General features: G+C 48.3%; 1 protein-coding gene across 3 annotated transcripts; it reads right to left on the bottom strand.

Moving 5' to 3' along the window:
* Positions 1-1,173: 1,173 nt before the first annotated feature.
* On the bottom strand, positions 1,174-23,693 carry slc4a7 (solute carrier family 4 member 7). Of its 3 annotated transcripts, none has more exons than XM_047032105.1 (25): positions 23,446-23,693; positions 15,184-15,265; positions 12,820-12,963; positions 12,594-12,732; positions 12,105-12,265; positions 11,607-11,795; positions 9,488-9,600; positions 8,553-8,710; positions 8,375-8,462; positions 8,135-8,281; positions 7,925-8,028; positions 7,434-7,608; positions 7,194-7,327; positions 6,832-7,077; positions 6,554-6,662; positions 6,240-6,401; positions 5,978-6,091; positions 5,716-5,877; positions 5,289-5,540; positions 4,980-5,048; positions 4,711-4,884; positions 4,464-4,595; positions 4,230-4,321; positions 3,211-3,318; positions 1,174-2,743 (listed from the first exon to the last, which is right to left on the bottom strand). In XM_047032105.1, the coding sequence occupies exons 1-25, from the start codon at positions 23,488-23,490 to the stop codon at positions 2,662-2,664; spliced, it is 3,381 nt and encodes a 1,126-aa protein (XP_046888061.1). In that variant the 5' UTR covers positions 23,491-23,693; the 3' UTR covers positions 1,174-2,661. The 3 variants fall into 3 exon arrangements, with proteins under 3 accessions (XP_046888061.1, XP_046888070.1, XP_046888080.1); XM_047032114.1 differs by lacking the exon at positions 23,446-23,693 and adding an exon at positions 19,556-19,946; XM_047032124.1 differs by lacking the exon at positions 1,174-2,743 and having other exon boundaries at positions 3,229-4,051.
* Positions 23,694-27,176: the final 3,483 nt, after the last annotated feature.

Here is a 27,176-nt window from a genome sequence, read left to right as displayed (position 1 = left end):
CAATCAGGCAAAACGTAAATACCATACAGCCCCACCAATCAGGTTAGACCTAATAAGCATACTGCCCTACTTGAATCAAGGCAATACAAGACAACAAATCCTTATTCTTCAAAGCCCGTCTGAAGACTAACATTACTCAGATGAATCTGGCCTCCCAAGTGAGTAGGTGGGTATATAAGGCATTACTATACTGACTTATACCATGGTCTGGGGGAATACTCGATTCTGATTGGCTGCAGGGGTGTCCATTATCGGGTGATAACGGACACCTACTACGTCATTGTAGCAAAATTGTGTTTTCACCGTTCTAAATTATTCCGCTGGCCACATAGTATATGAGCCTGTTCAAAGTGTCTGAAATAAGTAACCATAACAACAGGGACGGAGACAAAGCCCCCATTTACAATTTTGAAAGACTTTAACAAGCCAACTTGTATTTACAACAATGAGTGACTTCAATATTTACTTTAACCTATTTGAAAAATGTTACTTTTCTGAATGTAGGCTACTGTGTCAATGTCACTTAACCGCTCATCTCACATCCCATTCGCTATTCACTTGGCTAGTCAATCTACCTCAGACAGGCTGCGGCCAACACGACAGTAGCCGCAACTATACACATGACATGGCCGATTATTTTCTTCTTAAAAATCTTGATTTTATTTGGGGACAATCACATGGCTCGATAGCTGGCTAGTCTTAAAACATACTGTGAAATTATAATCATTGTTTGGAGAATGTCAACTTTGATGCCGTCATCTCACATCCATTTGCTATTCAACTCGCTCCACAGGCTGCGGCCATACTATAGCCTATAGTACTAGTATATGACCGATATTGTTCGTGAAAATCTTGATATTGGGACAGTGACATGGCTGGTTAGCTAGCTAATCTTCTTGTCAAACATACTTTAAAATTATATTTACTGTTTGTCAACCGTACACAATGTTATTGCCTTTGAATCTTGCTAGCATATCATTAGCTTTTGGGCTAATGGCTCATCCATTCCATTTTTTCTCCCGGTGGGAGTTTTTCTGGGAGTTTTTCCTTGTCTTCCTTGAGGGTTTAGGTTGGTTGAGGGGCAGTTCTATGGGCGCATGTGAAGCCCTCTGTGACATGCTTGCGTGTAAAAAGGGCTATACAAATAAATTTGATTTGATTTGATTTGATCCAAGGGAAAGCCGGTGGTTCTATGAGATGAGCGGACTATAAAATATCAGAGTTGGCTACCGTTAAAAAACGTTAGATTTCTTTTGCAAAACGCCTGAAAACATAAATTATTGATTGTAAAATCGTTGGCAAGCGGCCATGGTATAAGCGGGATAATGCCCTGCAAGGTGTCCAATATCACCTGATAATGGACTCCGCGGAAGCGTCGGACAGTTCACGCCTTCGCGTCATCCATTATCAGGTGATATTGGACACCTCGTCGGGCATTATACTTTACATATTTCCTATGCAAGTTACAATGTATTTAATTAGAAAAAGTCATAAAATGATGTTGATGAAAAAGGGAAGCTAACTAATGTTGCAAGCATTTGAAACAATTTAAAGAACTGTTAACAGTAGCTTCACGCCAACCCTGTTTGGATTCAGATGTGATAAATAACTTTAATATAAGATAACATGAGACCATGCTAACCCTGAATCAGTAAGGATTATAGTCTTGTCGATGACAGATGTCTTCTAGGCAAGCTTGCCATCACAGCAAGAAATCCCACCTGCTAACAAGTCGAGTAACAAGGATTTTACAATATAAAAACTGGGAAATAGTAGGTTGGTGTTTGTGAACTCTGATACACAGTCACATTGAGTCTATATCTGAGGTGCTTGATGTGTTTCAACATAATTCATATCATATATAATATTCATATATATAATATTCATATCATAAAAGCTGTGAGTGAGATAGGCTCCAGTCCTACTGAACAGCAAACTACATCTGTGTGAGGAGATGACACCCCAACGGTAACCCTCTCCCACCCTCATACATACTCAACAGCACCGAAATCAACATGTTAGAAATGTGCTCCGACCATTTATAGCAAAGCTTTATAGCATTTTTAAAGAATGAGGATAAAACAACCAAAAATTCATTCAGGTGTTGAAACAGCACAGCTTGGATTTAGTTTATGTACCTTTTGCACTATAAAAACACATAGGGCATTCATTTGATGTTGTCCAGTACACATAGATACACCTACTATATGTATAGTAGTCTCTGGGCATGTCATCAGTACAACTGGAGATTCATTTTTAACCAGGATCCAGGAGAAAGAAGGGAAAGAAACATTTCAAAACCAACAAATAATTTACTGAGATAATAATACTATTACTAATAAGATACACCTGAAAAGAAAAGGTTTTTCACCATAAAACGATGATATAAAACAGAATAATCAATCTTTTGCAGACTAACTTTGAGAAAACAATTCAGCTGGCTAAGTGCGTGGTGTCCTCCAACTTGCCTACTTGGCTTTGGCATGGCAGCAGCTGCTGAGGAAACAGCCCCCCCTGGTGTAGGGGAGAGAGACAGGCAGCCTGACAGCCCCCCCTGGTGTAGGGGAGGGGCACCGGTAGCCTGACAGCCAGCCCTGGTGTGGAGGAGGGGTAGGAGCAGCATATCAACGCCCCCTGGTGTACAAGAGGGTTTAAGGCAGCTCATAAAGATGTTTCCACATCCACAACCTTGTCCCCATGCGCTCCTTCCAGGTTGATCTTTACACAGGACATCTTCTCCTGGCTGGTGGACACAAAGAAACAACATCATCATTATCATCATCCTTTCATGATCCTCGTCATCATGATCCGTCACTTTTAAATTATTTCCAAAATAGCTTCTGAAATGAAGTAATCCAAAATAGCATGTATGTATGTATGGACATTCCAAATAGGATGAATAAACAAAGCATGCTCCTTACTTTTGTTTAACAAACCATAGACCAATAGTGTCAAATTGACACTGTTTTTACTTCAGTCTGAACTAAAAAATGTAATCTGTCCTTGTTCAAATCGGTAATTCCACACTACAACAATAACTTTAATGGCAAGCAGGAACAACATCCACAATATGGAAAAATTTGTAGTGTGGATACAGAACCAGTAATTTATAATTTAACAGTTGGAGTTTCGTTGGGGGAGGGGGGGGGGGGGGGGAGTCAAATGAAGCAAGGAGACAAAAACCCAGTGAGTTCCAGGAGTCATAGCTACCTTGCACTGGGTTTCAGAGCTTTGGCACTGTCAGAGTTCATGGCAACAGCTTTCCACATAGCAGTTTTGGCCATTTCATCAGAAATGTTTACCACAGATGGATCCAAACTGCAGGAAAAACACACCACAACAATCTCAGCTGCATAAGCCACACACACAGGATGGGAAGCACACTGTCAGTCTGCTTTCTGAGGAGGAATAAACACACACACACAAACAAAGAAAGACAGACAGTTTCCCAGTGTTGACTTCACGTCCAAGCATGATGTGTGCTTTGATGCTTTCAACATAATTCCAAAGATCATCTTGGAATTACTGCCAACTCTGGAACGGCATTTGATTACATAGACTATAGTCTGAAGGTCTGAATGATGACAGTGATGCAAGGCATGTGCTGACACATACAGTATAGTACTCCCTTTCCAGTGTCAAACTGAAGGCTGTTTAGTGTGACACTAATACAGTCTGGTTTAGGCTGTTACAGTGGTTGTCATGGTACCGAGTTGTTCACATGGTTGCTGTGGTGCTGGTGGTATAATAAAGAGGGTTGTGATCATGCATCCAAATCTGAAACGCTAAACTGAAACACCATACCTGCCCAGATCTGCCGAAGCTGAGCAGACAGGTTGGGATCCAGCTTTTAGGACTACAGGTAACGAGTCTATACTGTAGGTCTAGTACTGAGGTCTGAGAGGCAAGACAGCCCAGTTTCACTCAGGTTAATATGGGATGTTAATCATGGAAGGCGGGCTGTGTTAAAACGAGGCCAGGGCATTGGCCGAGACAGACCGATCCACTTTACTCCACCCTGACGGACGTGTCCAACGCGATACTGTCACACCTGCTTAGAGACAGACAGGTCAAGACATTAGCCAGAGACATTTCTCTCTCTCACTGCACTTAAAGCTTTATAATGCATTATGATGCTTGGTAAGGCGAAGAGTATGCTTGGTAAGGTATCCTGCAGGCGTTCAGGAACACTGTTCTGGGTCGAAGAGGGTGCTCCTCTCCAGACTGACCTGACTTTGAGCCCTTTCACTGGGATCTTGAGGACGTTGTCTCTGTATGAGTGTTTTAATTTCTCGTTCTCCTCAAGCAAGCGCTGGGCCTCCTGAGAAGAGAGGGGCTAGATTAGGAACACACGCGCGCGCGTACACGTGAAGCATCCCGTTTGAGCAAAAAGTCAACGCTTTGCCGTTTCGACGCAGCACTGCGGCGTTCCCTCAAACCTCGGCCGTCTGAATGTCACACACCTCCTTGGCCTTCTTCTTCTTGTCATCCTCCTTCTTCTTCTTGCTCTCTGGCATCAGGTCGTCCAGCCAGCTCAGCTCCCTGTTGGTGAAGCAGAAGTCGAGCAGCTTCCGAATGAACACCAAGGCCAGGACCTGGAGGACAGCCGGGAGAAGCCAATCAGATTAATCTTTGTCATGAAAAAAAGAGGAAATCGTTTCACCACACCAATCCATCCTCCATGTACGATGACAGGGGGAGAGCCCCTACCATCATGGGGAAGACGACGGCGGCGGCAGAGGCCTTGATGACCCAGAGCAGCACCAGGCAGGTGAGCTGGACCAGGGTGAACACATGGACCTTCCACAGGGGCACGTAGCGCAGGTAGATAAGGTCCGGCTGGTGCTTGGCTGGCATCCCAAACAGCTTGATACGGTCAAAGAACTGGGAGGGAAGGAGGGGGGGGATTAATGAGGCTCCCGGTGAAAGACATACAGGCACACACCCACACTGATTGCGAAGACGGGGCCGTGGAGTACCTGGATGCCTTTGAGAGAAGACGCGCCCATGTAGAGAAACACCCCGTAGAGTACAGGCATGGGGATGAACTGGAGAGAGGGGAAAGACAAGAAACAACAAATGAGGAGAGCAAACAACAATGACTGTGTTTTCGAACGTAACGTGAAGCCCTCTGTGACATTTCTCGTAAAAATAAAAAAAACAAACAAAAGGGCCATACAAAACTTGACGTTGACGGAATTTGACCTACTCTAGGGTTTTACCCCTCCGTTTCAAAACGCCGTTCCACCAACAGTCAAGTTCCCCCACACCCCAGAGACACGTCTCACCTTGAGCACCGAGGTCATGAACACGGAGCAGCCCATGAGCAGGAAGATCATGAACCCCGTGACCCTCTGTTCCCGGATCCCCAGGAACTTGGGCTGCTCCCCGGGGGCGGCGCACACCGACTCCAGCTTCAGGCTGTTGACGTGGGAGATGGAGAGGACGGTGGCCGCCACGAACCAGGGCAGGCCCATGAGGGAGCACACGCCCAGCATCACGGACACCACCAGCAGGTCCAAGTGGTAGCCACAGCCTTTCTGTGGGTGCGGTCGGGGGGCAAACATGCATGCAACAGAATTTCAGTGAACAAGCTGCATGAGGGGGTGGGGGGGGTGTCCAAAAAGTATTTTCTTTCTTTTCAGTCTTTCTCCCTCCCTCCCTCCCTCCCTCTCTCCATCCATCCCTCCCTCTCCCCCTCTCCCCCTCTCTGACCTTGAGTTTGTGCTCCTTCCTGTTGATGATGACGGCAGTGATCTGCTGGTCCATGAAGATGAGGATTGTGCAGAGCAGCGCGGGCACCGCGGCAGCCAGCATCGTCCACCAGGGGTTGCCCCCCAGCGGGCTGATCAACCAGCCGCGGCTCTTGGAGGTGGGCTGGAGGTGGAGAGCAAAAAAGCCAGCGTTCAGTGCCACGTAATGCACACATCCACCCGGGTACATTCATGGGATGATCATCAGGCCCTGAAATGTCTACCTCAAAGCGGTCTGGGACGTGGAGTTTGGGTGAGGGAATTCCCACCATGTAGTCGACCAGAACCATGATAAGGATGGTCAGGAACACAGCAAAGTCACTGATGGAGGAGCGCACCTGGACAACAAAAAACACAAAGTCACCCACGGACCACACCAAGTCTGTAGAGTTCAGAACTGAGGCAGCTCTGTCTGCTTTTGAATCTTTGGGCTCTCTGATTCGATATAGCGGTGCACCGCCGGGAAGTGTGAGGGAGGGGCTGGACCTTGGTAGGGAAGTAGCGCATGGTCTTGAACTGCTTGAGGAAGGAGGACAGGAAGAAGGTGGTGAAGAAGAGGATGACGGACCAGAAGAGCACGTCGGGGATGAACGGGCCATCGTTCCCACAAGCCTCCCCCACAAACTGCCCATGGAGCCTCAGGCACTCCTGGGTGGAGGAATGGAGAAAGGAGGGAAATGGGGGGGGGGGGGGGGGACAGAGATAAAGGATGAAAGAAAAACACGACTCCTTCATTCATTGAAAAAAAAAAAACAATATCCAAACGTGTATAAAAACCTAGGGAGAACAGACGTGCTAACCTTGACGTCGAGGTCTTCCCAGGATATAGAGGACTGGGAGGGGAACCCGCTGCTGTTCCAAACCCTCTCCACCTCCGCTGTGCTGTTGTCTGGAGGGGAACACTGACACCTGCGACCAGACACCACGTTAACCTCAGAACCGCCTCCACAAGCAGGAACCACCGCAAGCCTCTCGACCTCTTGAGTAACCCGACCCACTAAACGATCAGCCCCGGGTTGCTAATGAGTAGCAGCTTTGAGCGTGACCCTGCCGTGACCCCCCCTGAGGAGGCTCTTACGTGTAGAAGGTGAGGTTGTCCAGGTGGTTGTGCATGTTGACAGGGTAGAGCTCGCCCAGGGTGAACAGCTTCTCCAGCGCCTCGTAGATGAAGATTAGGCAGATGAGGGCGGCGAACGCCTCCTCGGTGAAGCGCGTGATGTAGCACACCAGCGAGCTGGCGTCCGTGGCGACCAGGACCAGGCACAGGAAGGCCGTCCACAGGCCGATGCTGGTGCGCAGGGAGAGGTAGGAGAGCCCGTAGTCGCTGTGGAGACGACAAAGGTGGAGGGGGGGTCACACACACGCACGACTCCACCCCCCCCCTCCACCCTCCCCCCCCCCCGCCCCCCACACACCCCCGTGCCGTCCTGTCTGTGTCACCTGCAGAACTTAAAGAGGATCTTCTCGAAGACGAGGACAGGCCCAGTGCTCCCCAGGATGGTGAGGGGTTGGCCCGCGAACAGGGAGAAGGCGACACCCGTCATGGACGCTCCGAACAGGGACTCGATGGCACTCTGAAGGGACACGAGGGGGGCGGGGTAGGGGGGTCACTACAGATAACCTAATGCAACGACTCGACGTGCAATGTGGACGAGGCGGGGTTAGGGGCTGCTTCCTCACTATGTTGCCCTTGGTGGCCTCGCCCAGCAGGCCTCCGAAGGTGATGACGGGAGACATGCAGGCGCAGTAGAGGAAGAGCACCGAGGCCAGGCACTGCAGGCTCAGGGCCTCTCGGATGTCACTCCAGTAGAACGGCCACTTCCTCCTCACGTCCATCACCAGGCCCCCGAAGACCCTGAAAAGAGAGCACGACAAACGAGAGAGGAAATTTGAGAGACAAAAGATGATCATTCGCTCGGTTCATTCTACGAGGTACTCCGGGTCGATATTGTATTTCGCAACAATATTGTGAAAGAGGACTGCATTGTTCAGCCGTAATATTGGTTACGTAAATGAGAGATCTCAGGGCAGCCCTCCAGCAACAATTTTAATAAGCTCCCCTCTCCACCCACTCTGCATAATGCTGCTATAATGAGCTGCTGGACTCACCCACACTTCTCCTTCAAGAGGGACTTAAAGCACCATTGTGTGCGTGTGCGTGTGAGACCCACCTCCCTGTTCTCTGGAGCTCTGGTCCTGCTTGGTGCTCCTCTTTCTGGACCAGGTCAGACGAGTGGGCCGAACCGTTAGGGAGAGAGGGGATTTTCCTCTTCTCCTGTAAGGACCACGAGAGAGAGAGAGACAGACAGAGAGAGAGAGACGTCAGGACGGGGCATCTGGACGGGTCGCCAGGACCACACGTGTACCAGCAGCAGCCTTACCTGTGAGGGGACACTCTTGGGGGGCTCGATGCGGATGGTGGGGTCCCACTCCCCTGGGGGCAGGACTGTCACCTGGTCCAGGAACTCGTCGATCCCTGACAGTAGGTCGTTCCTGTCTTTAGCCTTGTACGCCACATCGTGGAATATCTGTCGGGCGAGAGAGAGGGCAGACAGTGGGAGGACAGCCAGGCTAAAACCACATCTGAGGAACAAGAGCGCGTCATCAGAGGCGACACTTACCTCATCTGTCATCAGGGTGGCGATGGAGCGCCCTATCTCATGGTACTGGGGGCCCTTACCATTCGGCCCCAGCAACAGGAACAGGAACCTGTCAGGTGAGAGAGGAAGGAGGGAAGGTTTAGGGAGGCGCACACAGCACCAGGCATGAGGGGGAGGTTTTGGGGGAGGTGCCCGCTACCTGGTGGGCACAGGGACCTCGGTCAGGCCTGTGAGGAGCACGGCGGGGGCCAGTCTGATGAAGGCGATGATGGGCCTCTCCAGGAAGTCCACCTCCCCCACCAGGACGTTGGACGCCTCGGCCCCCGCGGGGATCTTCTTCATGAAGTTCATGTCCACCTGGGAGATCAGGGGTTGAAAAAGGTCAAAAGGACAGAAAGAAGACCGGGGACATTAGGACGAGGTATCATTCTCGATTCTCTTCAAACGTGATTCCACACAGGGCCCCCAATGTCCAAGACCCACATGAAACCCGTTGCCTACCTTCTCCAGGACATTCCAAGCTAGTTTGATAGAACCACAACTCAAGGGAAACCATTCTCAGAGTGCAGGCCAAGAGCTTTTTCAATAACAAACGCCATCAAATCTTCGTGCTCTGTCTAATGGTTACAGTACGTAGATGCGTCTCGTGACAAGCCAGAAGAGTGGTTCATGTCGAGAGTCAGACCAAGTTACAATAACGGCACGTGAACATTCTCTCCATGTCACAACACTGCCCACTACATAAGACATGCAGTATGACTTTACACAGATACCACAAATGTGCATATACGCTTCATCGCAAAAAATCACCAACTCTCACACACACACACACAATACAGACAGGCGGCACTTCACTGGCAACTTGACAACGAGGGCACAGACTGGACCACAGGCCATGACTGACAGGTGGAGGGACTTACGATAGACCTCTTGGCCTCCCCTCCCAGGGAACCACATCTACAGGGACAGTCCTGCTGAGGGCGGGACAAGGTTAACACTCATCTGACGCACTCACATCTGCCCGCGTGTTTCAGTTGGTGTGCGGCGGGCCTGGTTGTCGTGGAAGCGGGTGGGGGCGGGTGCTGTTCTCTGTCATAGCAAGGCTGTGTGTTTTGGAAGGAGGGGGGGAGTCACCTTGCTGAAGTCCACCGTGCTGTTCTCCCTGCTGCTGCTCCCGTTGATGCGAGCCTCGCTGGGCTTGCTGCTTTCCAGGTTGCCAGGGGCCGACTGGGGGGACGCCAGGAGACCTGGAGGGGGAGCAGGCAATAAGAGCAGGAAGTAATATAACTATTAAGTTGTCAACATCTTACATTGTGTGGTGAGGGAGGAAGGTTTTCATGCCAGCAGTCTGTTGGTGTCATTCTGACATCACTACTGCTCAATGTTGCGCTTCCCTACACACTTGTTAGTGTGACACTCAACCGCCAGCCTAAGAGACAAACGGATGTTCAATGTCCATGCTCTCTTGCCCTTTCTAGTTCTATCCAGCCCTCCCCGAGACGCACACAGCCAGGAACACCGTGTAGTCAGAAACGGACTCCGTGACATCACAACCCTCTGCTCTCCCCTTACAGAACGGGCCTGATCACCTGACACTGGATTCTGCAGCCCGTCTGCGTAACAGCGTGCGTGTGTGCGCGACTGAACCATAACATGGCCAGCAAACCAGTGAGCTCTGATGCACTCGCCTAGGGGCCCTTTCATAGCTTTCACCTAGCAGGAGGTGTATGGTAGCAGCAGACACTCACACGTGAGGGCAGGAGGAGGGAGGGGGGGGGGGGGGGGGGGGGAGAGGAGACGGTCGGTAGGAGAGATGAGGAGTGGGGGAAGAGAGGACAGGGTTCATGTCATGCCTGCCGTGTATTTGCCTTCAGCGGGAGGGGGGAGGAGCAGCGCCGGGGGATCCTGGGCCGTAAGCTCCTCCCCCCGGGGCGCGGCCGGAGGGTAGACCACCACCTGGGGGAGGCCCCGGTGCTCCCCGCCCCCCCCGGCCAGCAGCACCTCCGGCTCCACAGCCGGGGGCGCCGAGGGCAGGCGCGCGGGGGGGGGGGGAGGAGCGGCCGCGGGGCGACAGAGGGGGCGCGTCCTGGCGGGCGGGGCCTGCGGAGGCAGGGGGAGGGGCGGGCTGCTGCAAGTGGCGGAGGAGGGAGGAGGTGCGTCGGGAGAAGGAGCCACGAGAGTCCCGGGAGGTCCGGCGGGAATGAGGGGGCGTGGCCGCGTTGGAGGAGGAGATGGATGAGGTCCGGCGCAGGAGGGAGAGGCGGGAGGCAGAGAGACTGTCCCCTACAAGGGGGGGGGGGGGGGCAGTGTGGGAGGAACATGAGGAGACAACCACAGAGCAGAAAAGGTCAGGAGAGGCGGAAACCCCAGAGGACGCTGAGGCACGAGGCAGCAAGAGGCAGGTAGAGTCAGCCATGGGCAGGGCAGGGCAGGGCAGAGCAAGTCACAGGAAAATGTTGTCGAGGAAAAGTTCATCATGTTGGGAGGCAACCAAGAGCATGATGAGAAGAACGAAGCCAGCACAGTTGTGTAATCTGTTGAAACATTCCACCAGGCTAGTAAAACTACCCAGACCACTTGGTTGCATCACACCACAAATTCAGAAATTAGGTCACCAAAAACAGACTTATCCCAGGCAAGCAAGATAATCTGTCAGTCACACTATGACCATGAGTAGCACCACTTCTGTACGAATGGTTATTAATGAGTCTCCGTGGCACAGTGAAGTAATCCTGCCCTCCATGAAACAGGTTCCTCTCAAGTAGGAGATCAACCCTGGAAAGGTCACCCCGCACACACACACACACACACAAACACGGTACAGGCTGGTTGCTGTGAGTAAATAGATTTAAAACAAGAGGCTGATACTAGACCAGCTGATGCACACATGCTCCAGGACCAACACACAAGATGTCCTAATCAAACTCACACACTAACACCCACACACACACAAGGCCATGCAGCCCGTGGGCCGTGCACCAATCGCAGAGGCCCTTCGTCTCCACACTCCATTTGCTCATCCAATAAAAACTTCCGGCTACAACGACCCACAGAAACAAGGATCTGCATACGCGACATCAAATCAGTCGCAACCCCTAACTAACTTCAAGATTCGAACGAGAGACTTCGGAAGTAGGTTCGAGTTAATTATCCGACGGCTCCCTTTCCAAACGGCGGCGGAGACCAACCGCACGTCCCCCCTGCGGTCCCCCCCCCCGTCCAGGAGGAGTGTGGTGAAGAGAGGGCCCCTCACCGTTGCGCTCCAGCAGGTAGGGGTCCGACTGTTTCTTGCCTATGTCAGCGAAGGAGCGCACCAGCGGGATGCGGTTGCTGAGCTTCTTCTCGTTCTGGTGGTGGTGCCTCTTCAGCATGGCCTCGCGCACCTTCTCCCGCTGCTCCTCCTCCAGCTGCTCCGACGCCACCATGCTGTCGATCACCATGTCTACTCGTGTGTGTGTGTGTGTGGAGGGAGGGAGAGAAGGGCGGGGGACATTCAGTTTTATGAACTCAAGTGTAAACTCCGTTACCAAATGAACTCACGCACGCACACACACACACACGCCCTTCAACTCTAGTCAACCAGGACCCCAACCTTATCAAATTGCTAAAACATTGTATATAGACACATAAACCACTACCATACAGGTCGCCACTTCACAAAAACAGTCCCACAGATGAGTTCCCTCTCTCACACACACAAACACACACACACAAACACACAAACACAAACACACACAAACACGCCCCTCACCGGCAATCTCTTCTATGGAGCTGGCCCTCATGTCCAGCAGCACGGTGCCGTTGAGGATGCAGCTGCGCAGCTCGAACAGGCTGTGGAGGGACAGCGTGGCCACGTAGGGCTTGCTCCAGCGCTCGCCCCCGTCCTCCACGTCCTCCTCGAACTTCAGCCACCTGCACACGCAACAACCAGGGATTGACACACACACACACACGTTCCGGACAACAGACACACGTCATTCATTTACTTTATTTCGCAGACGGTTTTGTCCAAAGCGACAAATGGTGCCGGCATGCAAACGTTAAGCTAAGCTAGCTAGCTTACTGTTTATGAGTATTTGTGTGTATATGTGTGAGCGCCTGTACGAGGCGGGGCAGGCTGTGCAAGGCGGGGCAGGCTGTGCGAGGCGGGGCAGGCTGTGCGAGGCGGGGCAGGCTGTGTGAGGCGGGGCAGGCTGTGCGAGGCGGGGCAGGCTGTGCGAGGCGGGTCAGGCTGTCTGACCTGGCCGTCTCCTTCCACTCGTAGACGTGTCCCTCCCTGAAGGAGAGCTCGTCCAGCTCGGTGAACAGGTCGTGGGGGATGTGCTCCTCGTCGTCGTCCTCCGTCCCCAGGATGAACTGCACCCGCTGAGACGGCGTGTCTGCAAGGTCACACACAGGTCAGCCGTCTCTCTCTCTCTGCTGACTGCAACACTACAATAACAGGAGGGGGAGGGGGCGTGGCCTACTGCAGGTGGGCGAGTCGCGTCCTTCGTCCCTCTCGGAGCTGCGGTCCCTCCTCTTGCGGTGATGTTTGTGTCCGCGGTGACGGTGGCGTCGCTTGCTCTCTCGGCCCATAGGCACGTGGACGCCCACATACACCGCCCGGTGGCCTGGAGGGGTAATTACAGCAGGGTGAGAAGGGGGCCAGGGAGGGGGGGGGGGGGGGGGGGGGGGGGAGGGCTCTATTACACCAGAGGCCTGTACTACGAAGCAAGTTCATAACACCCAGGATATATTTTCACTAGCTGGCTTCAGCGGCTGGGCGCTCCATGAGGGTTGAACTGATCTGGCCAGATTGGATTCCATTGTCTTGGTTTCATAGGCTGGGTATCTGAATGTTAACTGTAGAAAACTGAACACCAGCCAGGCTAAATGAGGTCATTCACAAGCTCCATTACCACTGTTGTATGTCCTCCTTGGGTAATCATAAGCCACGTCCTTATGCCACAGACACTAAAACATGCAAACGTTCTAACCTGCATCCAAATACACAATTAAAACAACCACCACACACTCCAGGTCTAAAGTCAGCCTGTCCATCCTGCCCATCTTTTCCATTTTCCCCCCTTTCTTCCTCTCGTTCGTCACATCAGGGCTAGGTGTGGCAGGCCATATAACTGTGCTGATACGCACGGGCCGGCGTTGCATGAGTCACTGGAAACACTCCCGTTTGGAAATAGCCACCAAACTGTCTCTATTAGTGAAATCTTCCGAATGCCACAAACCGTCCCTCAGCAAAGACACAGGGCAGGAGGGAACCCTAATAAGGAGAGGGAAGCGCTGGCGGGTCTTTGTGCTTATAAACACAGCCTTTATCTGCTCAGAGTCGGGTCCGCTGGCCTGCTCTGGCTGAGTGTCCTGCTGACGTCAATGGAGACCTCAGAGATTAGGACCAAAAGAACAGAACGACAATAGGAGTGGAACTTCAATACAAAACAATACAACAACCTGGGTGCCCGGCAACAATACGCCGTCTCACGACCTGCAGAGGTAGGAGCTCCGTGGGAAGTCTGCGGGCTTCACGGGTGGGACTTAGACTGGCGGAAGTGATGCTGAACTTAGGTTGAAGATGTCCAACTCAGGTTAGCACACTGGTCTTTCATTATCAATGCGTCGCTGATCAGATCCAGATGACAGAGGTTAACTAGTGTGTAAATTAGGGAACTAACACGCAACTAACTAGCATAGCCAGTCTGCAGAGGTAGAGGGGAGGCAGCTGGATAAGGCTGGGATAGGGGGCTGGGATAAGGCTGGGATAAGTGGCTGTGATAGGAGGCTGGGGGAGGAGGCAGGGGGAGGACTTGGAGGAGATTGGCCAGGGCTCCACAGAAACATGGTGCATGTCAACACCTGCTCCCTTATTTCCAAACAACCAGCAATAGGAGTCTACAGACAGACACACACACACACCACAAGAGCACATTTAAACACAGGATGACTAGCAACAACACTAACACAACATGAACTGAATGAGTGTCTCTTTGGACAAAGGTCTACCCTCAGTGGCTTTGCAACACACCGTACAAGCATGTGTGTGTGTGTGTGTGTGAGAGGGGGAGGGAGCGAGGCTGGCTGGGTGTAATCAGTGGGGGCCAAAGCAGCAGGGTTAATTCTGCCCATTGCTGTGAAGAGAAGCAGCTACAAACACACAACCTTCTCACTAACCTTCTGTCTCTGGCTTGTCATCATGTCACATGTTCAGGTCCACCTGTCCCAGTGTGGACTGTGCCTCATTAGACATTCACTGGAAGCCGGTGTAAGCTAAGTGTGTGTGTGTGTGTGTGTGTGTGTGTGTGTGTGTGTGTGTGTGTGTGTGTGTGCGCGTGTGTGTGTGAGAGTAACAACGGCCATGAATAAGCCTAATGCTCACAAGTTCTCTACAGAATCTTCTGTTGTGGCACTCTCCCCCTCCTCCTTTCTACCTCCCCCTTCCTCTCCCTCCTACCTCCCCCTCTCTCTCTCCCCCTCCTTCCCCCTCTGATTCTGTGGAATGTGTGTGAATGTCAGGCTCCCTATCATACCAGAGAGAGGCAAACGTGACTGGAACTCAAGGAAAGGAGTCATGAGTATGCAGCTGTGAGCGTGCCTGTGTGGGTTCCTACTACGGCATTGTGGAAATAATTGTAAAACACCCATGCCCTGTGGCTGTAAACAAATCAGCAGTTATGCTGTTGGGCCTGTTGTCTGCTGCTTTGGTGTACACATAAACCCAGGACGCGACTAAGTTGCCACAGTGTGTGTGGTGGTAAACACAGTGTAAGTTACCACAGTGTGTGTGGTGGTGATAAACACAGTCCAAGTTGCCACAATGTGTGTGGTGCTAAACATACTCTCCAGCTCCTCCTTCTCAAAGTTGGTGTGGATGGTAGAACTTGTCTTCCCCAGGTCAACCACGGCTTCGTCATCATTACCCTGGAAACAGACGGTCACAAACAGACGGTCACAAACAGACAGTCACAGAACATCAGCCAGGCCAAGTCAGACAGAAGAATGAAGAAAAACATTCTAATGCAACGTTTCAGGTTCAGGTAGTAAACTGGAAACTGTGATATTACCCTGTCATTATAACATGGTTTATGGGCATATTGGTAACTAAAGTCAATAAGCACTGGTTACTTAAGAGAAGATCTGCATCAAGTTTCCGGTAACTCTTGTCACATGACCCACTCTTATCATCACATCCTTTCACATCCTCTAACCAACACATCAGACAGCATGTCACACGACACCTTCAGAAAACTGAAGTAGACCTCCAGCTGGTAGAACAAACCCCTTGAGTCTTCTAAGCGAGTCAACACCAGTGTTTCCAAAGATCATTTTGGTGTGTTTCTAACAACACAAGGTAGACAGGAAAACCCAGCTCAGACGGACCTCTCCAACCTTCTAGGCAGGTCCAGGCCAGGGGTGTGTGACTGATGCTGATGCTGATGACGATGATGTATAGCTTGGTTCACCTGACCTCTAATGTTGGGGGCTATTTTAGTCATGAGTACTATAACACGTTGGTGCTCCATTTCAGGGGCTACATCTGATTTCATTCGGAGTTTAAAAATAACTGCTACCCATAACACACCCCACAAGCCAAGAACACCCCTACCACTAGAACACCCCCACCTGAAATACCACGCTAACTAGCCCTACGAGGAAACTGAACAGGACGGACAAGGTGGACACGCGGATTGCTGCCTGAATGAAAACAGGGCAGACCGTTAGAAAGACAGCTCGTCAGTTCCTCAAAAGTCAGTGAAGCTAAACTAGTCTACAGCACCTGGTTATACCCAGCCCAGAAACACCACACAGCCCAGAAACACCACACTGCGCAGAAACACCACACAGCGCAGAAACACCACACTGCGCAGAAACACCACTCGGCATAGAAACACTATTATAAACTGGATTATGGCAGATTCTGTTCCTCACAAGTCTTATTCACAAAATTAAACAGCCCTCCTAACACTTGTTAATCTTTAAGTCACACACACACGCAGAGCATACCAATACAGGCTGAGCTGTTCTTGTGGTCCTTAGATTGACAATATCACCCCAGAAGTCCTGCATGGCTGGCTCAGATTGTTAGACTCAATCACATTCAAACTGCTGATGCTGGACTACAAATCCCAGCCTAAACGGGAGGTTTCCACCGGGTTTCCCCTAACGAATCCTAGGAATATGTACTCTGGAAAGGCATGCACTGGTTATCATGGATACGGTACACGCGCTCAGTGCAAATATGGCCCATGTGTCTGCCCAATGGCCTTTACATACGTGTGAGTGAGAGCATGTTTGCGTAAGCATGATTGGCTTGTTCCCAAAAGTTGAGTCTTGTTTCGACCGCCTACTGTAACTTCTTTATTTATAGTACTGTGTGTATTTCTGTGTATGTGTGTATTTCTGTAAAGGAGAGTCTGTAGCTGTGTGTATTTCTGTGTGTGTAAAAGAGAGTGTCTGTGTGTGTGCGTGTGTATGTTTAAGTGTGTGTAAACGGAGAGTGCATATTTATGTGTGTGGAAGGAGTGTATAATGATGTGTGTGTATGTAAAGGAGATATTGTAGCTGTCTGTGTGTGTAAAGGAAAGGGGATGCGTGTAGAAGAGTGTGTGTTGTCGTGTTTTTCTGCATTTGTGTGTACTCCTGTGTGTGCATCTCATGAGCTACAGCACAAGAGAGGGTGCACCACAAAACATTTACATTACATTTAGTCATTTAGCAGACACTGTACGTCGCTCTGGATAAGAGTAAGTACAGGGACATTCTCCCCGAGGCAAGTAGGGTGAAGTGCCTTGCCCAAGGACACAATGTAATTTGGCACGGCCAGGAATCGAACCGTCAACCTTCTAATTAATAGCCCGATTCCATAACTGCTCAGCCATCTGACTCATAACAGTCTGAGTTGTGAACTGAAGTGTGAGTGTGGAGAGCTGAGTGGCAGTGACATGACTACACTCCTCGCCCAGGACATTACCATACTCGCCCACTACTACTAGTACTACGACTACGACTACGCCCTTAGCCTGACTAAGAAGAAGAGAACCCAAAGACAACAGGTAGGTGTAGGAGAACAATTCTGATGTGATAACATTCGACAGGAAATCTGTCCCGTGAGCTGCTGCACATTTAAACCGCAGCAGTCGAACACAACGCCACATCCTACATGTTGGCGTTCTCCACAGCTGTGATCGAGAGGGATCCTGTGCGTGAAACAGAGAGAACAAAGAGAGAAGGTAGAGAGAGGCGAGGGGAAATCGTGAAAGACAGAAAGATGGGAAGGGTGTGAGAGAAAGTGTGAGAGAGAGCGAGTTGAGAGATTCCCACAGCTGCAGTGTTTTCGTCTGACCTCTGTGACCTCTGGGTCACTGCACACAGAAAGATCAGATATTACAGTACCTCTAGTCAGTGACCCTAGCCAGAAGGGTCTGACGGTATACAACTGTTAATAATAGCAAGTGAACACAGATAAACTTATGATCTAATTCTCTGTCTGTTGAAAAGTTTGGGAATTCATTGGCAAGGCAGTGTTTCCCACAGATTAGAAACCTAATTGTGGCGGGGAGGGGTGGGGGTTGTCAGACGGGGGGGGGGGGGGGGGGGGGGGGGGGGGGTCGTAATAATTCCTTCGTTAATAATTCTTTACAGTTAATTTGTTAGTAATTTGTTACATTAAATATTAATCCAAAATGATTCACACCTTCACAAAATTAACAACAACTAACATATTATTTCTGCATTATGCATGTAGCAACCCTAGTGCTAAACAACTATTTAACTGGTTGGCTCCATGACGCCGGGTAAGCTAGCTCTTGAGACTTCTCACCAAAAGAACGAAGGGGAAACTTCGAGTACTGTAATTAGCTCTGGATAAGAGCGTCTGCTAAATGACTAAATGTAAATGTGAGTAAGGTACCTCGCGAAAAGTAGCCTCAACTTTTCTCGACTTTTAGCTACGGCACTAATGCTGAAGGCTCGCTGATATAGCTGTCGGTCTTACTAGAACGGCATATGTATGCGTTGTTGTTGCTAACGTGTGCTGACGTTGTGACTGTGCATATGTGAGAAAGACGCATGAGTGACAGAGAGACGGAGGGAGAGCAGGGGAAAGGAAATGCAGCTGAACGAATACGCTGCGTGTTTTAACCTAAATAGCGATAAAAACAAATATTTTACGAAACGCAATGTGTGGCGGCCGGTGTTGATTCTGTGGCGCACCGCCACAAATTAGTCAATGTGTGGGAAACACTGCAAGGGATGATTTGGAAAGTCGATTGTTTCCTTCAAAACACAATGTAGAAGGAGCCAGACAAGTATGAAACAGTAGATGGTTTTGATAAATCGACACAGAAATAGCATTGGGTGCCACTTGTCCTTGTCCATGTGTCATTCAATGGCCCAAACAGCAGTGAACCACAAAGCAGCCGGGGCAGCATTCTGATGGGAACAATCCCCTCAGAGATTATTTCAGCATTGTATCCTGTTAATGAACTGGCCGGAAGGTCAACAACAGACAGAAAAGAGGGTCTCGTATAGAATGGTTTTTTCAACACTCGTTAAAACCCCTCAATTCCATGAAGCCCCTGTTCATCTCTAAACCAGCTTTAATTATGGTAATATGCATTCGCACTCCCACAAGCCCCCCTCCCTCCTTGACAAACACCCACAGCCCCCCCACCCCCGAACAAACACCCACCCCTCCATGCTCGAGCCATCTGGGGTGTTTGAATGAGCACACAAGCAAACACACAGCTCCGAAAATTCCCATTTAAAAAGACTCAGCCAAGAAGCCTACTGTACTGTAGGGAGAGAGCATACTGTGGTGACGCTATCACCAGCCCTCCTCTTCCTCTCACTGTCATTCACAATCTCTCACTTTCTTTGTTGTGCAATAAGCTGAGCAAACGTAAACAACAAAAGCCTGGAAAAGGAGCTGTTGCAGCATTACAGGATCAACACCAGGTCCTAGAGGGCTCAGGCCCATTACAGGTCACATCAATAGAATTACCATGGCAACAAGTTAGCTACATGAAAAGAGCTAGATGTCTGTAACTGGATCAGGTGATGCCAAGCCAAGGCGAGTCTTAGAGAAGCCCGACCATCAATGAACCTTTTAGAACTGCCCCCAAAAGAACAAGCTTTCTTGCCAATCCTCTCACTCTTCGTCGTCCGCCCGTGTCCCCTGTTCCCTACACAGAGCAAGGTAAACAGACTTACCAAGCAACATCCATGCTCTTCCCCTCTCCTCTCCATAACGGTTAGAAACACCAAACTGACTGACTTCCTCCTCGCTCTGCCCTCCCCTTTGCCTGACGCTCTTCGTACCGCACACTGCTAGCACGCATCAACACCAGTCTCTCAGCAAGGCTACCCCACAGACAGGGACAAAAAGGTGGAGACAAAGAGAGAGAAAAAAACTCAAGAGAGAGGGAGAGGGAGATGGATGGAAAGAAGCATAGAAAGCAGGGAAGGAGGCAGATGCACTCTAATAACCATCTGGCTGGCCCAGCCAATCAGACAAGGGACTCGTATATTCTAATAGCCTCAAACAAACACGCACACCCACGCACACACCCCTTCCGGTCTTAGCATATCAGAGGAAGAGCACAGAAAGAAGTAGGAGGGTGAATAGAGGGGTGGAGGAGGAGGAGGAGGCGGGGGATGGCAGCAGGGTCCAGTGTGAATAGCTTATTTATCCAACTCCTGCTTGGCTTTAGGTCACTTACAGACGCACAACACTGTAGACAGAATCATCCAGAAGGCCAAGAAGATATTAGCTTCATTATATCAATACGGTCATTTTGATTTGCCTTGTTGGCACAGCTCTCAATGAGGTGACATTTTGTTTGGCCTTAAGACAGGGAAGATAGTTATAATTCTTATTTCTCAACAGGAAAACACATTACTGAAACTGGCATTAAATGCAAACTACAAACTGACAGCTACTGCAAAAAATATATATATGTAGTTTGTAATAATCCTTATTTCTCAACAGGAAAACACATTACTGAAACTGGCATTAAATGCAAACTACAAACTGACAGCTACTGCAAAAAAAATATATATGTAGTTTGAAATAGTAGCAGTAATTCCAGGCTAAATTAGAAGTAAATCAATGGCAGACTAATGACCTAATGTATTGATTTAGTAGAACAGTAGTATCCAGTCTAGTAAAATGACTAAATAGTCTTTGAAAAGATCAGACATCTAGACTCATGTTTTATTAGTCTGCGATGGAAAGTCTGTTAGCATTATTTGCATGGGTTCTATGAACTGCGTAGTAAAGCGAGCAGAGCAGAGAAGTGACTATGGGGGTCACTGAGGCAGACAGATGACATGAATAATACCAAGCCAGTTCTTTTCACAACACCCTGAATGCAGAGCCATTAGGACTGGTACTTATTTCATATAAACAAATGTGAAGGTTATAGTCTTAGGTACATTCGATTTGATTAATATATTTGACTGCAGGTAAACCCAGGCCGCACACAGTGGCGGTCTTTGGCCAGTTCGTCACAGGTCTGGATCCGGAGTGTGGGAACCTCAGTGTGTAAATTGAATACAATGATGTGACTGACTAATGATGCAGCATGCAGTTCCATCAATAAGTCATAAAGCTGAGCTGCATGGGGGTCTGTCTGGAGGCCAAGTCTGTGGGAGTGGCCTGCTGTGCATGGCTGCAGGAAGGAGGAGCTACAAGCCTCCACAGCATGATGCTACAGTAGCCCTGAACCGACATGAACCCTGAGCTAGCCTCCCTGTGTGTGTGTGTGTGTGTGTGTGTGTGTGTGTGTGTGTGTGTGTAATAGCAAAAGTGTGTGTAAATACATGCAAGTGTGTATGCAGCTTTAGCCCTGCCTTTGTCTGCTCAGGCCTCACAGTACAGTAGTTGCTGAGCGCCCAGACAGGAACAATGACACACTTCCTGCTGTGTAAAGCTCCCTGACCACGTAGCCCTGTCCCGACGCAGCCCCGATGCAGATGCAAAGATGGGGATGATCGCTGGACAGAAGTGGGAAGCCAATCCATTACTAAACAGGCAATTCATGTGATGAGGCCTACCCGAGAAGGATAAGCATGATGGGAACAGAGCTATAACACAAGTTTGAGGTCATATTAAAAAGCTAGGAGCATGGTCCACGGTCGACTGTGAGAATATCCCAGTCTTTACGAAGGTCTATGGAGTTCATGTAGCTCTAGGGCTCTGAAAAACACAGCTGATTCAGCCTGGAACACAGACCAAAGGTTGCTATGGAGAAGCCATCGCTCCAAAAGCTGTCAGCAGAGTGCTGAACGCAGACGCTGACATGCACACGTCAAACTAGGAGTCTAAAGGATGTGGGCTAGGCACACAACTGAGAGCGAAGACATGCATGAGGGGCTGTGTCTGGAGTTGAGATGGACTCAAAAGAGATCTAACTGTTTCCGATTCATCGAAATGAGCCAACTTGTGAAGAGCCATGTTGGTTTGTAACGTATGGGTTATTTAAACCTTCTTTCCGATGAGAGCTGTCCACGGATGAATGTGAATTGTGCATCTGCAGTGTGTTGTGATGGGAGTAAAGAAAATGTTTTGCCTGAGTAAGCTTCCTAAAGCTGTCATTTCTGTAGGTACTACATGGGAAACAATAGCCTCAGTACACTCACTCGACTTTCATTTCACTGTCACAAAGACTTCAAAAACATGAACAGAACTGGTCAAAAAAACGGTTTAAGGAGGTTTAGCGGACATAGAAATTGAGCGTTCTCCAACTAATGTCAATGAAACCATTCTGTGACCTAACTGTGTGAAAGTTGTTTTGTGTACCACATTCACTCGCAGCTGCTTCTTCTTCTAACGTTGATTTGTGATAGGCCTCTGTGACTCACAGGGGCTCAGTCTCTGGGGCGTCATCAGAGGGCATCACCAAGGAGGCCTTACAACACAGCCTTAACAGGTTCCCTGGGCTGGCTGGCTGGCAGGAGGATGCACTTGACAACTTAGGAGGGAATATCAGCAATGGTATGATTCTGTGCTAACATAAGGTATGTGGATGGTACTATACAAAAAGAAGGGTTGTCTTGGCTTTATGGAAACAACCATTTATTTGTAACATGCAGATGAACTGTAATCACAAAAGAGTGGAATGAGTCCTTTACAGTGTCTTGCTTCAAAGGAAGCTGCTTTAGAAGTAGATTTGCTGGCAAGACATCTTTATCAGCACTCATATTAGGTTTTGAGGGTATGGCAACAAACGTTCATAATACTTGCTCCGAAACCAAAATCTGGTACACTGACTTTGGAGCAGGCCTACGTAGGCCTACTAACAAAGGATGACCTCATTAGATTGTACTACGATTTCGAAGTATATAGGTATGTTTCCATACTATTCGGAGGACACATTATTCAAGATTTTGTATTCCCTTTCAGTGTTTCTTTGTCTGATACAGTAAGGGGTTTAACTGTCACCCAGATATGATCAGGAACTGTCCAATACTGATCTTATATTACACACTAATAAACAATGACAATCTTCAAAGCAACACGAGTAACATACTGAATGTAAGTTTGACTAGCGATCCTGTGGCCCAAACAGCACGTAAGTTTTTCCCATCGCTACCGGCGAGTTTCACCAATCTTACAGCAAAAAAAAGACACACGCGACCACGAACCCCGCGACCTCGGAGCCGCGCGCACATCCTCATTCACAAAGAAATGAGTTTTGTCGTCTTATTTGAATATGAATCATCACTGGGGAGGAGACGAGACTGACTGGAGTTAACTAACGCTACTTCCTGGCGAACACATGGTCTCTCCCCCCCCCCCCCCCCCCCCCCCCCTCCGAATAACTAACACCGACAAAGACCTCCTTCATTCTACATAAGATGTATGTTTCGGCACAAGAGGGAAGTGATGTTAAAATACGAGAAACTTCATCTCCATCTATACTTTTTGTTGTAGCAGACAAAATGAGAGCATGCGACTGGAGTGAACCCCCAACCCCCCTTTCTTCCTCCTTCCTTTCTCAAAAAATTGTGTCTGAAAGCAGAGAAGTCAGTCAAGCCAACAGGTATCGGAGGCTAAAAACTACCGTTACAAGATAAACAAAAAACTGCTGGTTCCTCACCGATGTCAGGAGGGGTCGCATCTGCTCGCTCATCTCTTCTTCCATTTTCCAGACTTCGTGGGACCACTCTTCCCTATCCGTAGGCAATTTGAATGTAGAACTCCGAACTGCCTTTTTTGACGTGTCACCACCGCCACTACAACGACTGGCAATTATAACTTAGAAGTGCAACCCGCCCTATTTTGATTGACAGTTTATTTCTATATTCAGAACGAACCAGTCCCTTTTCTACATCCAACAAATTATATGGAAAGCCAAAGAGGCGGCTTTGGGACGCCCATTGGGGCGGAGCTTGTAACAAAAGCCGTTGGATGCTGTTGATTCAGTGTGGTTCATAGAACTGTGTTTCTCTCATCATTTTTGCTTCAAAATAAATGTTTCATATATTTTGTGAGAGAGCGTTGTTTTGGGGATGAATCATTCCATTGCCCAACTCCATTCGGTTCGAGATTGTTGTATAACTTGTGACCAAACCCAGATCAGCCAAGCCACAAACTTTACTACATCAATAACTAAAAGACAGAACCGTCCAATTTACCCAACTCTGAACTGGAAATGATTTGTGCTGAAGTGTGAACTGTGACAAGAACTTCTGCATGTATCGGTTCTTGTAAGGAGCTTATAAAAGATTAGCTGATTCCTATTCTTGTAGAGTTTACTCCCGTTGTTAGTGTTGGCTGATTTAATCCTGAAGGATTACTTCAGACCTATTCATGTTCCAAGTCTCACAAGAATGGTAAAACAGTTTCTGTATTGAAACAAAGTCTTCAATATTTTTTAAACTGTATGAAATATTTTTTTTTTTAAATGTTATCCAAATTAATCACAGTGTCATCTAGGACAAGTATGTGCCTTTAATTGACTGCGTGTGAGTAGGCTATGTGAGACTTTTCAGTAATCTTATTAATTTGGGTTCAGGTTACACCTTTGTATCTAGTTCCTGGAAGCGACAGAGAGGCCAGCTACACAGGTGGGGCCAAAAAATTAGCCTTTTTAATACCTTCTCCAGCCAAGCTTCAAAGGTTGCCAGGCTAGATCTAAATTAATATTTCAGCCACCTGCTGACCCTTAAGGTAACATTTGTGTTTTAGATTCTACACACACCTCTTTAAAACATTGGAAAGATCATGGACGTAGGACGTAAAGAAACCTTTATTTCATAATCCCAATAAAAATTCTACAACAAAAAACACAGACTTCAGGTAATCAACATGTTATGGGGCTTATACAGTATATGCAATTCCACAGTTATAATATGAAACATTATGGAGACCAAACCACATTTGGTTTTTAAGCACTCTGTAATAGCATACAGTTGGGAATTCAATATACATTACAAATTACATACTGTAATTGATTAACCTTTTTCATTTCAATAACGTGAATGTCCCCCCACAGCATAAACTCAGATTATTATTGCTACACAACCTAAACAGTCTTAATTTAGAAATATATCTTATTAGAATCCAAATCAATTTGATTCTCAGTCTGCCACACCACTATAACTCCTAAATTCTCCTTGTGTTCTTTGGACCTGTTCCTGCATTTGACCACCTTTATTGCTTGACCATTTGTAACTACAATTTAAATTTAAATTAGCCATTATAATGAACTGAGACACACACACACTATATTTGGTTCATATGGTAATTGAAATCATACATCAAGTATCACAGATGTTTAGTTTCACTTAAAACTTAAAAGCCTTATAAAATGATTTCTGCTCTGCTTTGTGCCATTGGCAGTAATCATACATCTGTGATTCTATTGACTTTAGGCCCAGGTAGTACATCTCAGTTTCATGCAGATTGAACAATAATAATGATAAATCATGTTACTTTAAATTATAACCACAAATCGGCAAGAAAAGGCCTATAAACAGAATGTCTACTGCAACGAAACTTGTCCTTCTTGAGCACACGCCTCTGACATATCAAACCATTTTCTGCCAGCCACCTCTGGGACCTCTGACAGCATTGTCCTGGGTGTTCCTGACTCTCATCAGCTTAACATCGGAACCGCCAGCATCATTCCAACCTCCTTTCTGCTCAACTCAAATATTGGAGCGCCCCCTTGTGGAACAAACCTGTTGGTGTGTACCTGCTACCATTCCATTAGAGTGGAAGAAGACCCTCAGAATAAGAGCTGTCTGCCATCATTGTGACTATGATTGCGATTGAGCGAAAGCAGCTTCCGGAGGTGAGCGAAAACAAAATGCTTCACATTGGGATGGCTAGATGTAGCCAGAGCAATGGATTCTGGAGTATCTAGCCTGTGAGGAAGAACAATTGAGGGAGTCAGTCATTGAGAGAGAAAGAAGGAAGATAATGTTTGCTTATTTACAGTTGAGCTGTGACTTATCACTGTTTATTTTCACCCTCCTCTCTAGCCTTTTCTCATTTATTTCCCTTCACTGATATTTACCTGGGAGCCTTGGAGCGAGGCTTGGCACTTGGGAAGGACCGATGGAGGATGCGAGTCCGTCGGGCCCCCAGAGGCAGTGTTCTGACCTGTGGGCTGTGTGTTCTGGCCAACCTAGGAGCCATTAGGTTCCTGGAGAGAGAGGAGAGGGAGTCTCTGTACACCAGACCATGTCTGGAGGACAGGTTGCAGTGTTGACATGTGGCCAGCTGAAGAAGAGGAGAAGAGGCAAGAGAAGATGAATGCATTTTCAGGTTATTCAATTGGGGCCCCACAAAAAATACCTCCTTCAAGTACCCAGAAAACAAACACATATTTACTCATAAAGAAGACTCATACAGATGTAAAGTAGGGTAGTTTAGGCCGAAAAAAAATCCGTTATAAAAAGAAATCAAAACCAGGCTTAACGTTTCCTTCAAAGCCTCCGCTGCCTGGGGTCACAGGATGTAACACAGGCCCCCAGAGTGTATCTCTGTAATGGACATGAAGGCAGCTGACACTGCTGAGCGAGATAATTCAGTTGCAACTGTGATGTTGGGCTGTTGCGTTAGACGAGCTTGCTGCCTCTTTCCAGCAGGGTTTTAGGACAGCTCTCTAGAGAGTTTTAAATTGGTCCCAGACCTACTTCGCAATGACAACCTGTATTTGTACCTACAGAATCGTAACAACAACGTATCCTTACATTGCACCACACAGCACTGTCTTTTCCACAACGGACATTCTATTTGTTTTCTTAATTTCTTATAAAAGTGTGTAAGATAGCTGTATTGCTATGATGCACATAATTGAGATAATCAAAATGCCTTTGAAGTATATTAAAATGTAATCAATACTCGTATCTTAATTGTATACAGTAATACATGGAATGTAGACTGAGGTATTCACAGAGATAACAGAAGGTTCTGCAAGTAACAGAAAGTGTAGTCATTTTTCTGTATAGATGAAAGACGAAGATGTACATGTTACTAACTCTGTAAAAGGGATGGAATCAAACAAACAGAAGTAGACAACAAGGTCTAGAAGTACTCACCGACACAAAAGCTGCCATTCTGATGTTGCTTGTCCTTACGTGCAACTCTCTCAAAGTCTCTGTCTTATCCCGGTGTGGGACTCACTGACAGCCTATCACAAGATCAGAGTCACACAATGTGGGAGTCACAGGGAGGGGCCTGATCTCTCCTTTCTGCTTTTAATGATGTCACCAGGACAAGCCTATACCCACAGATGTAATCTGTGTCCAGATTGTGGATTAAAATTACTGAAGCTTACACGCACAACATGACACACACACACACATAACATGACACACA

Source organism: Hypomesus transpacificus, chromosome 2, assembly GCF_021917145.1.
Source record: "Hypomesus transpacificus isolate Combined female chromosome 2, fHypTra1, whole genome shotgun sequence".
Taxonomy (NCBI): Eukaryota; Metazoa; Chordata; class Actinopteri; order Osmeriformes; family Osmeridae; genus Hypomesus; species Hypomesus transpacificus.
Note: the sequence above shows the minus strand (reverse complement) of the source record. Positions and strands in the feature narration are given on the sequence as shown.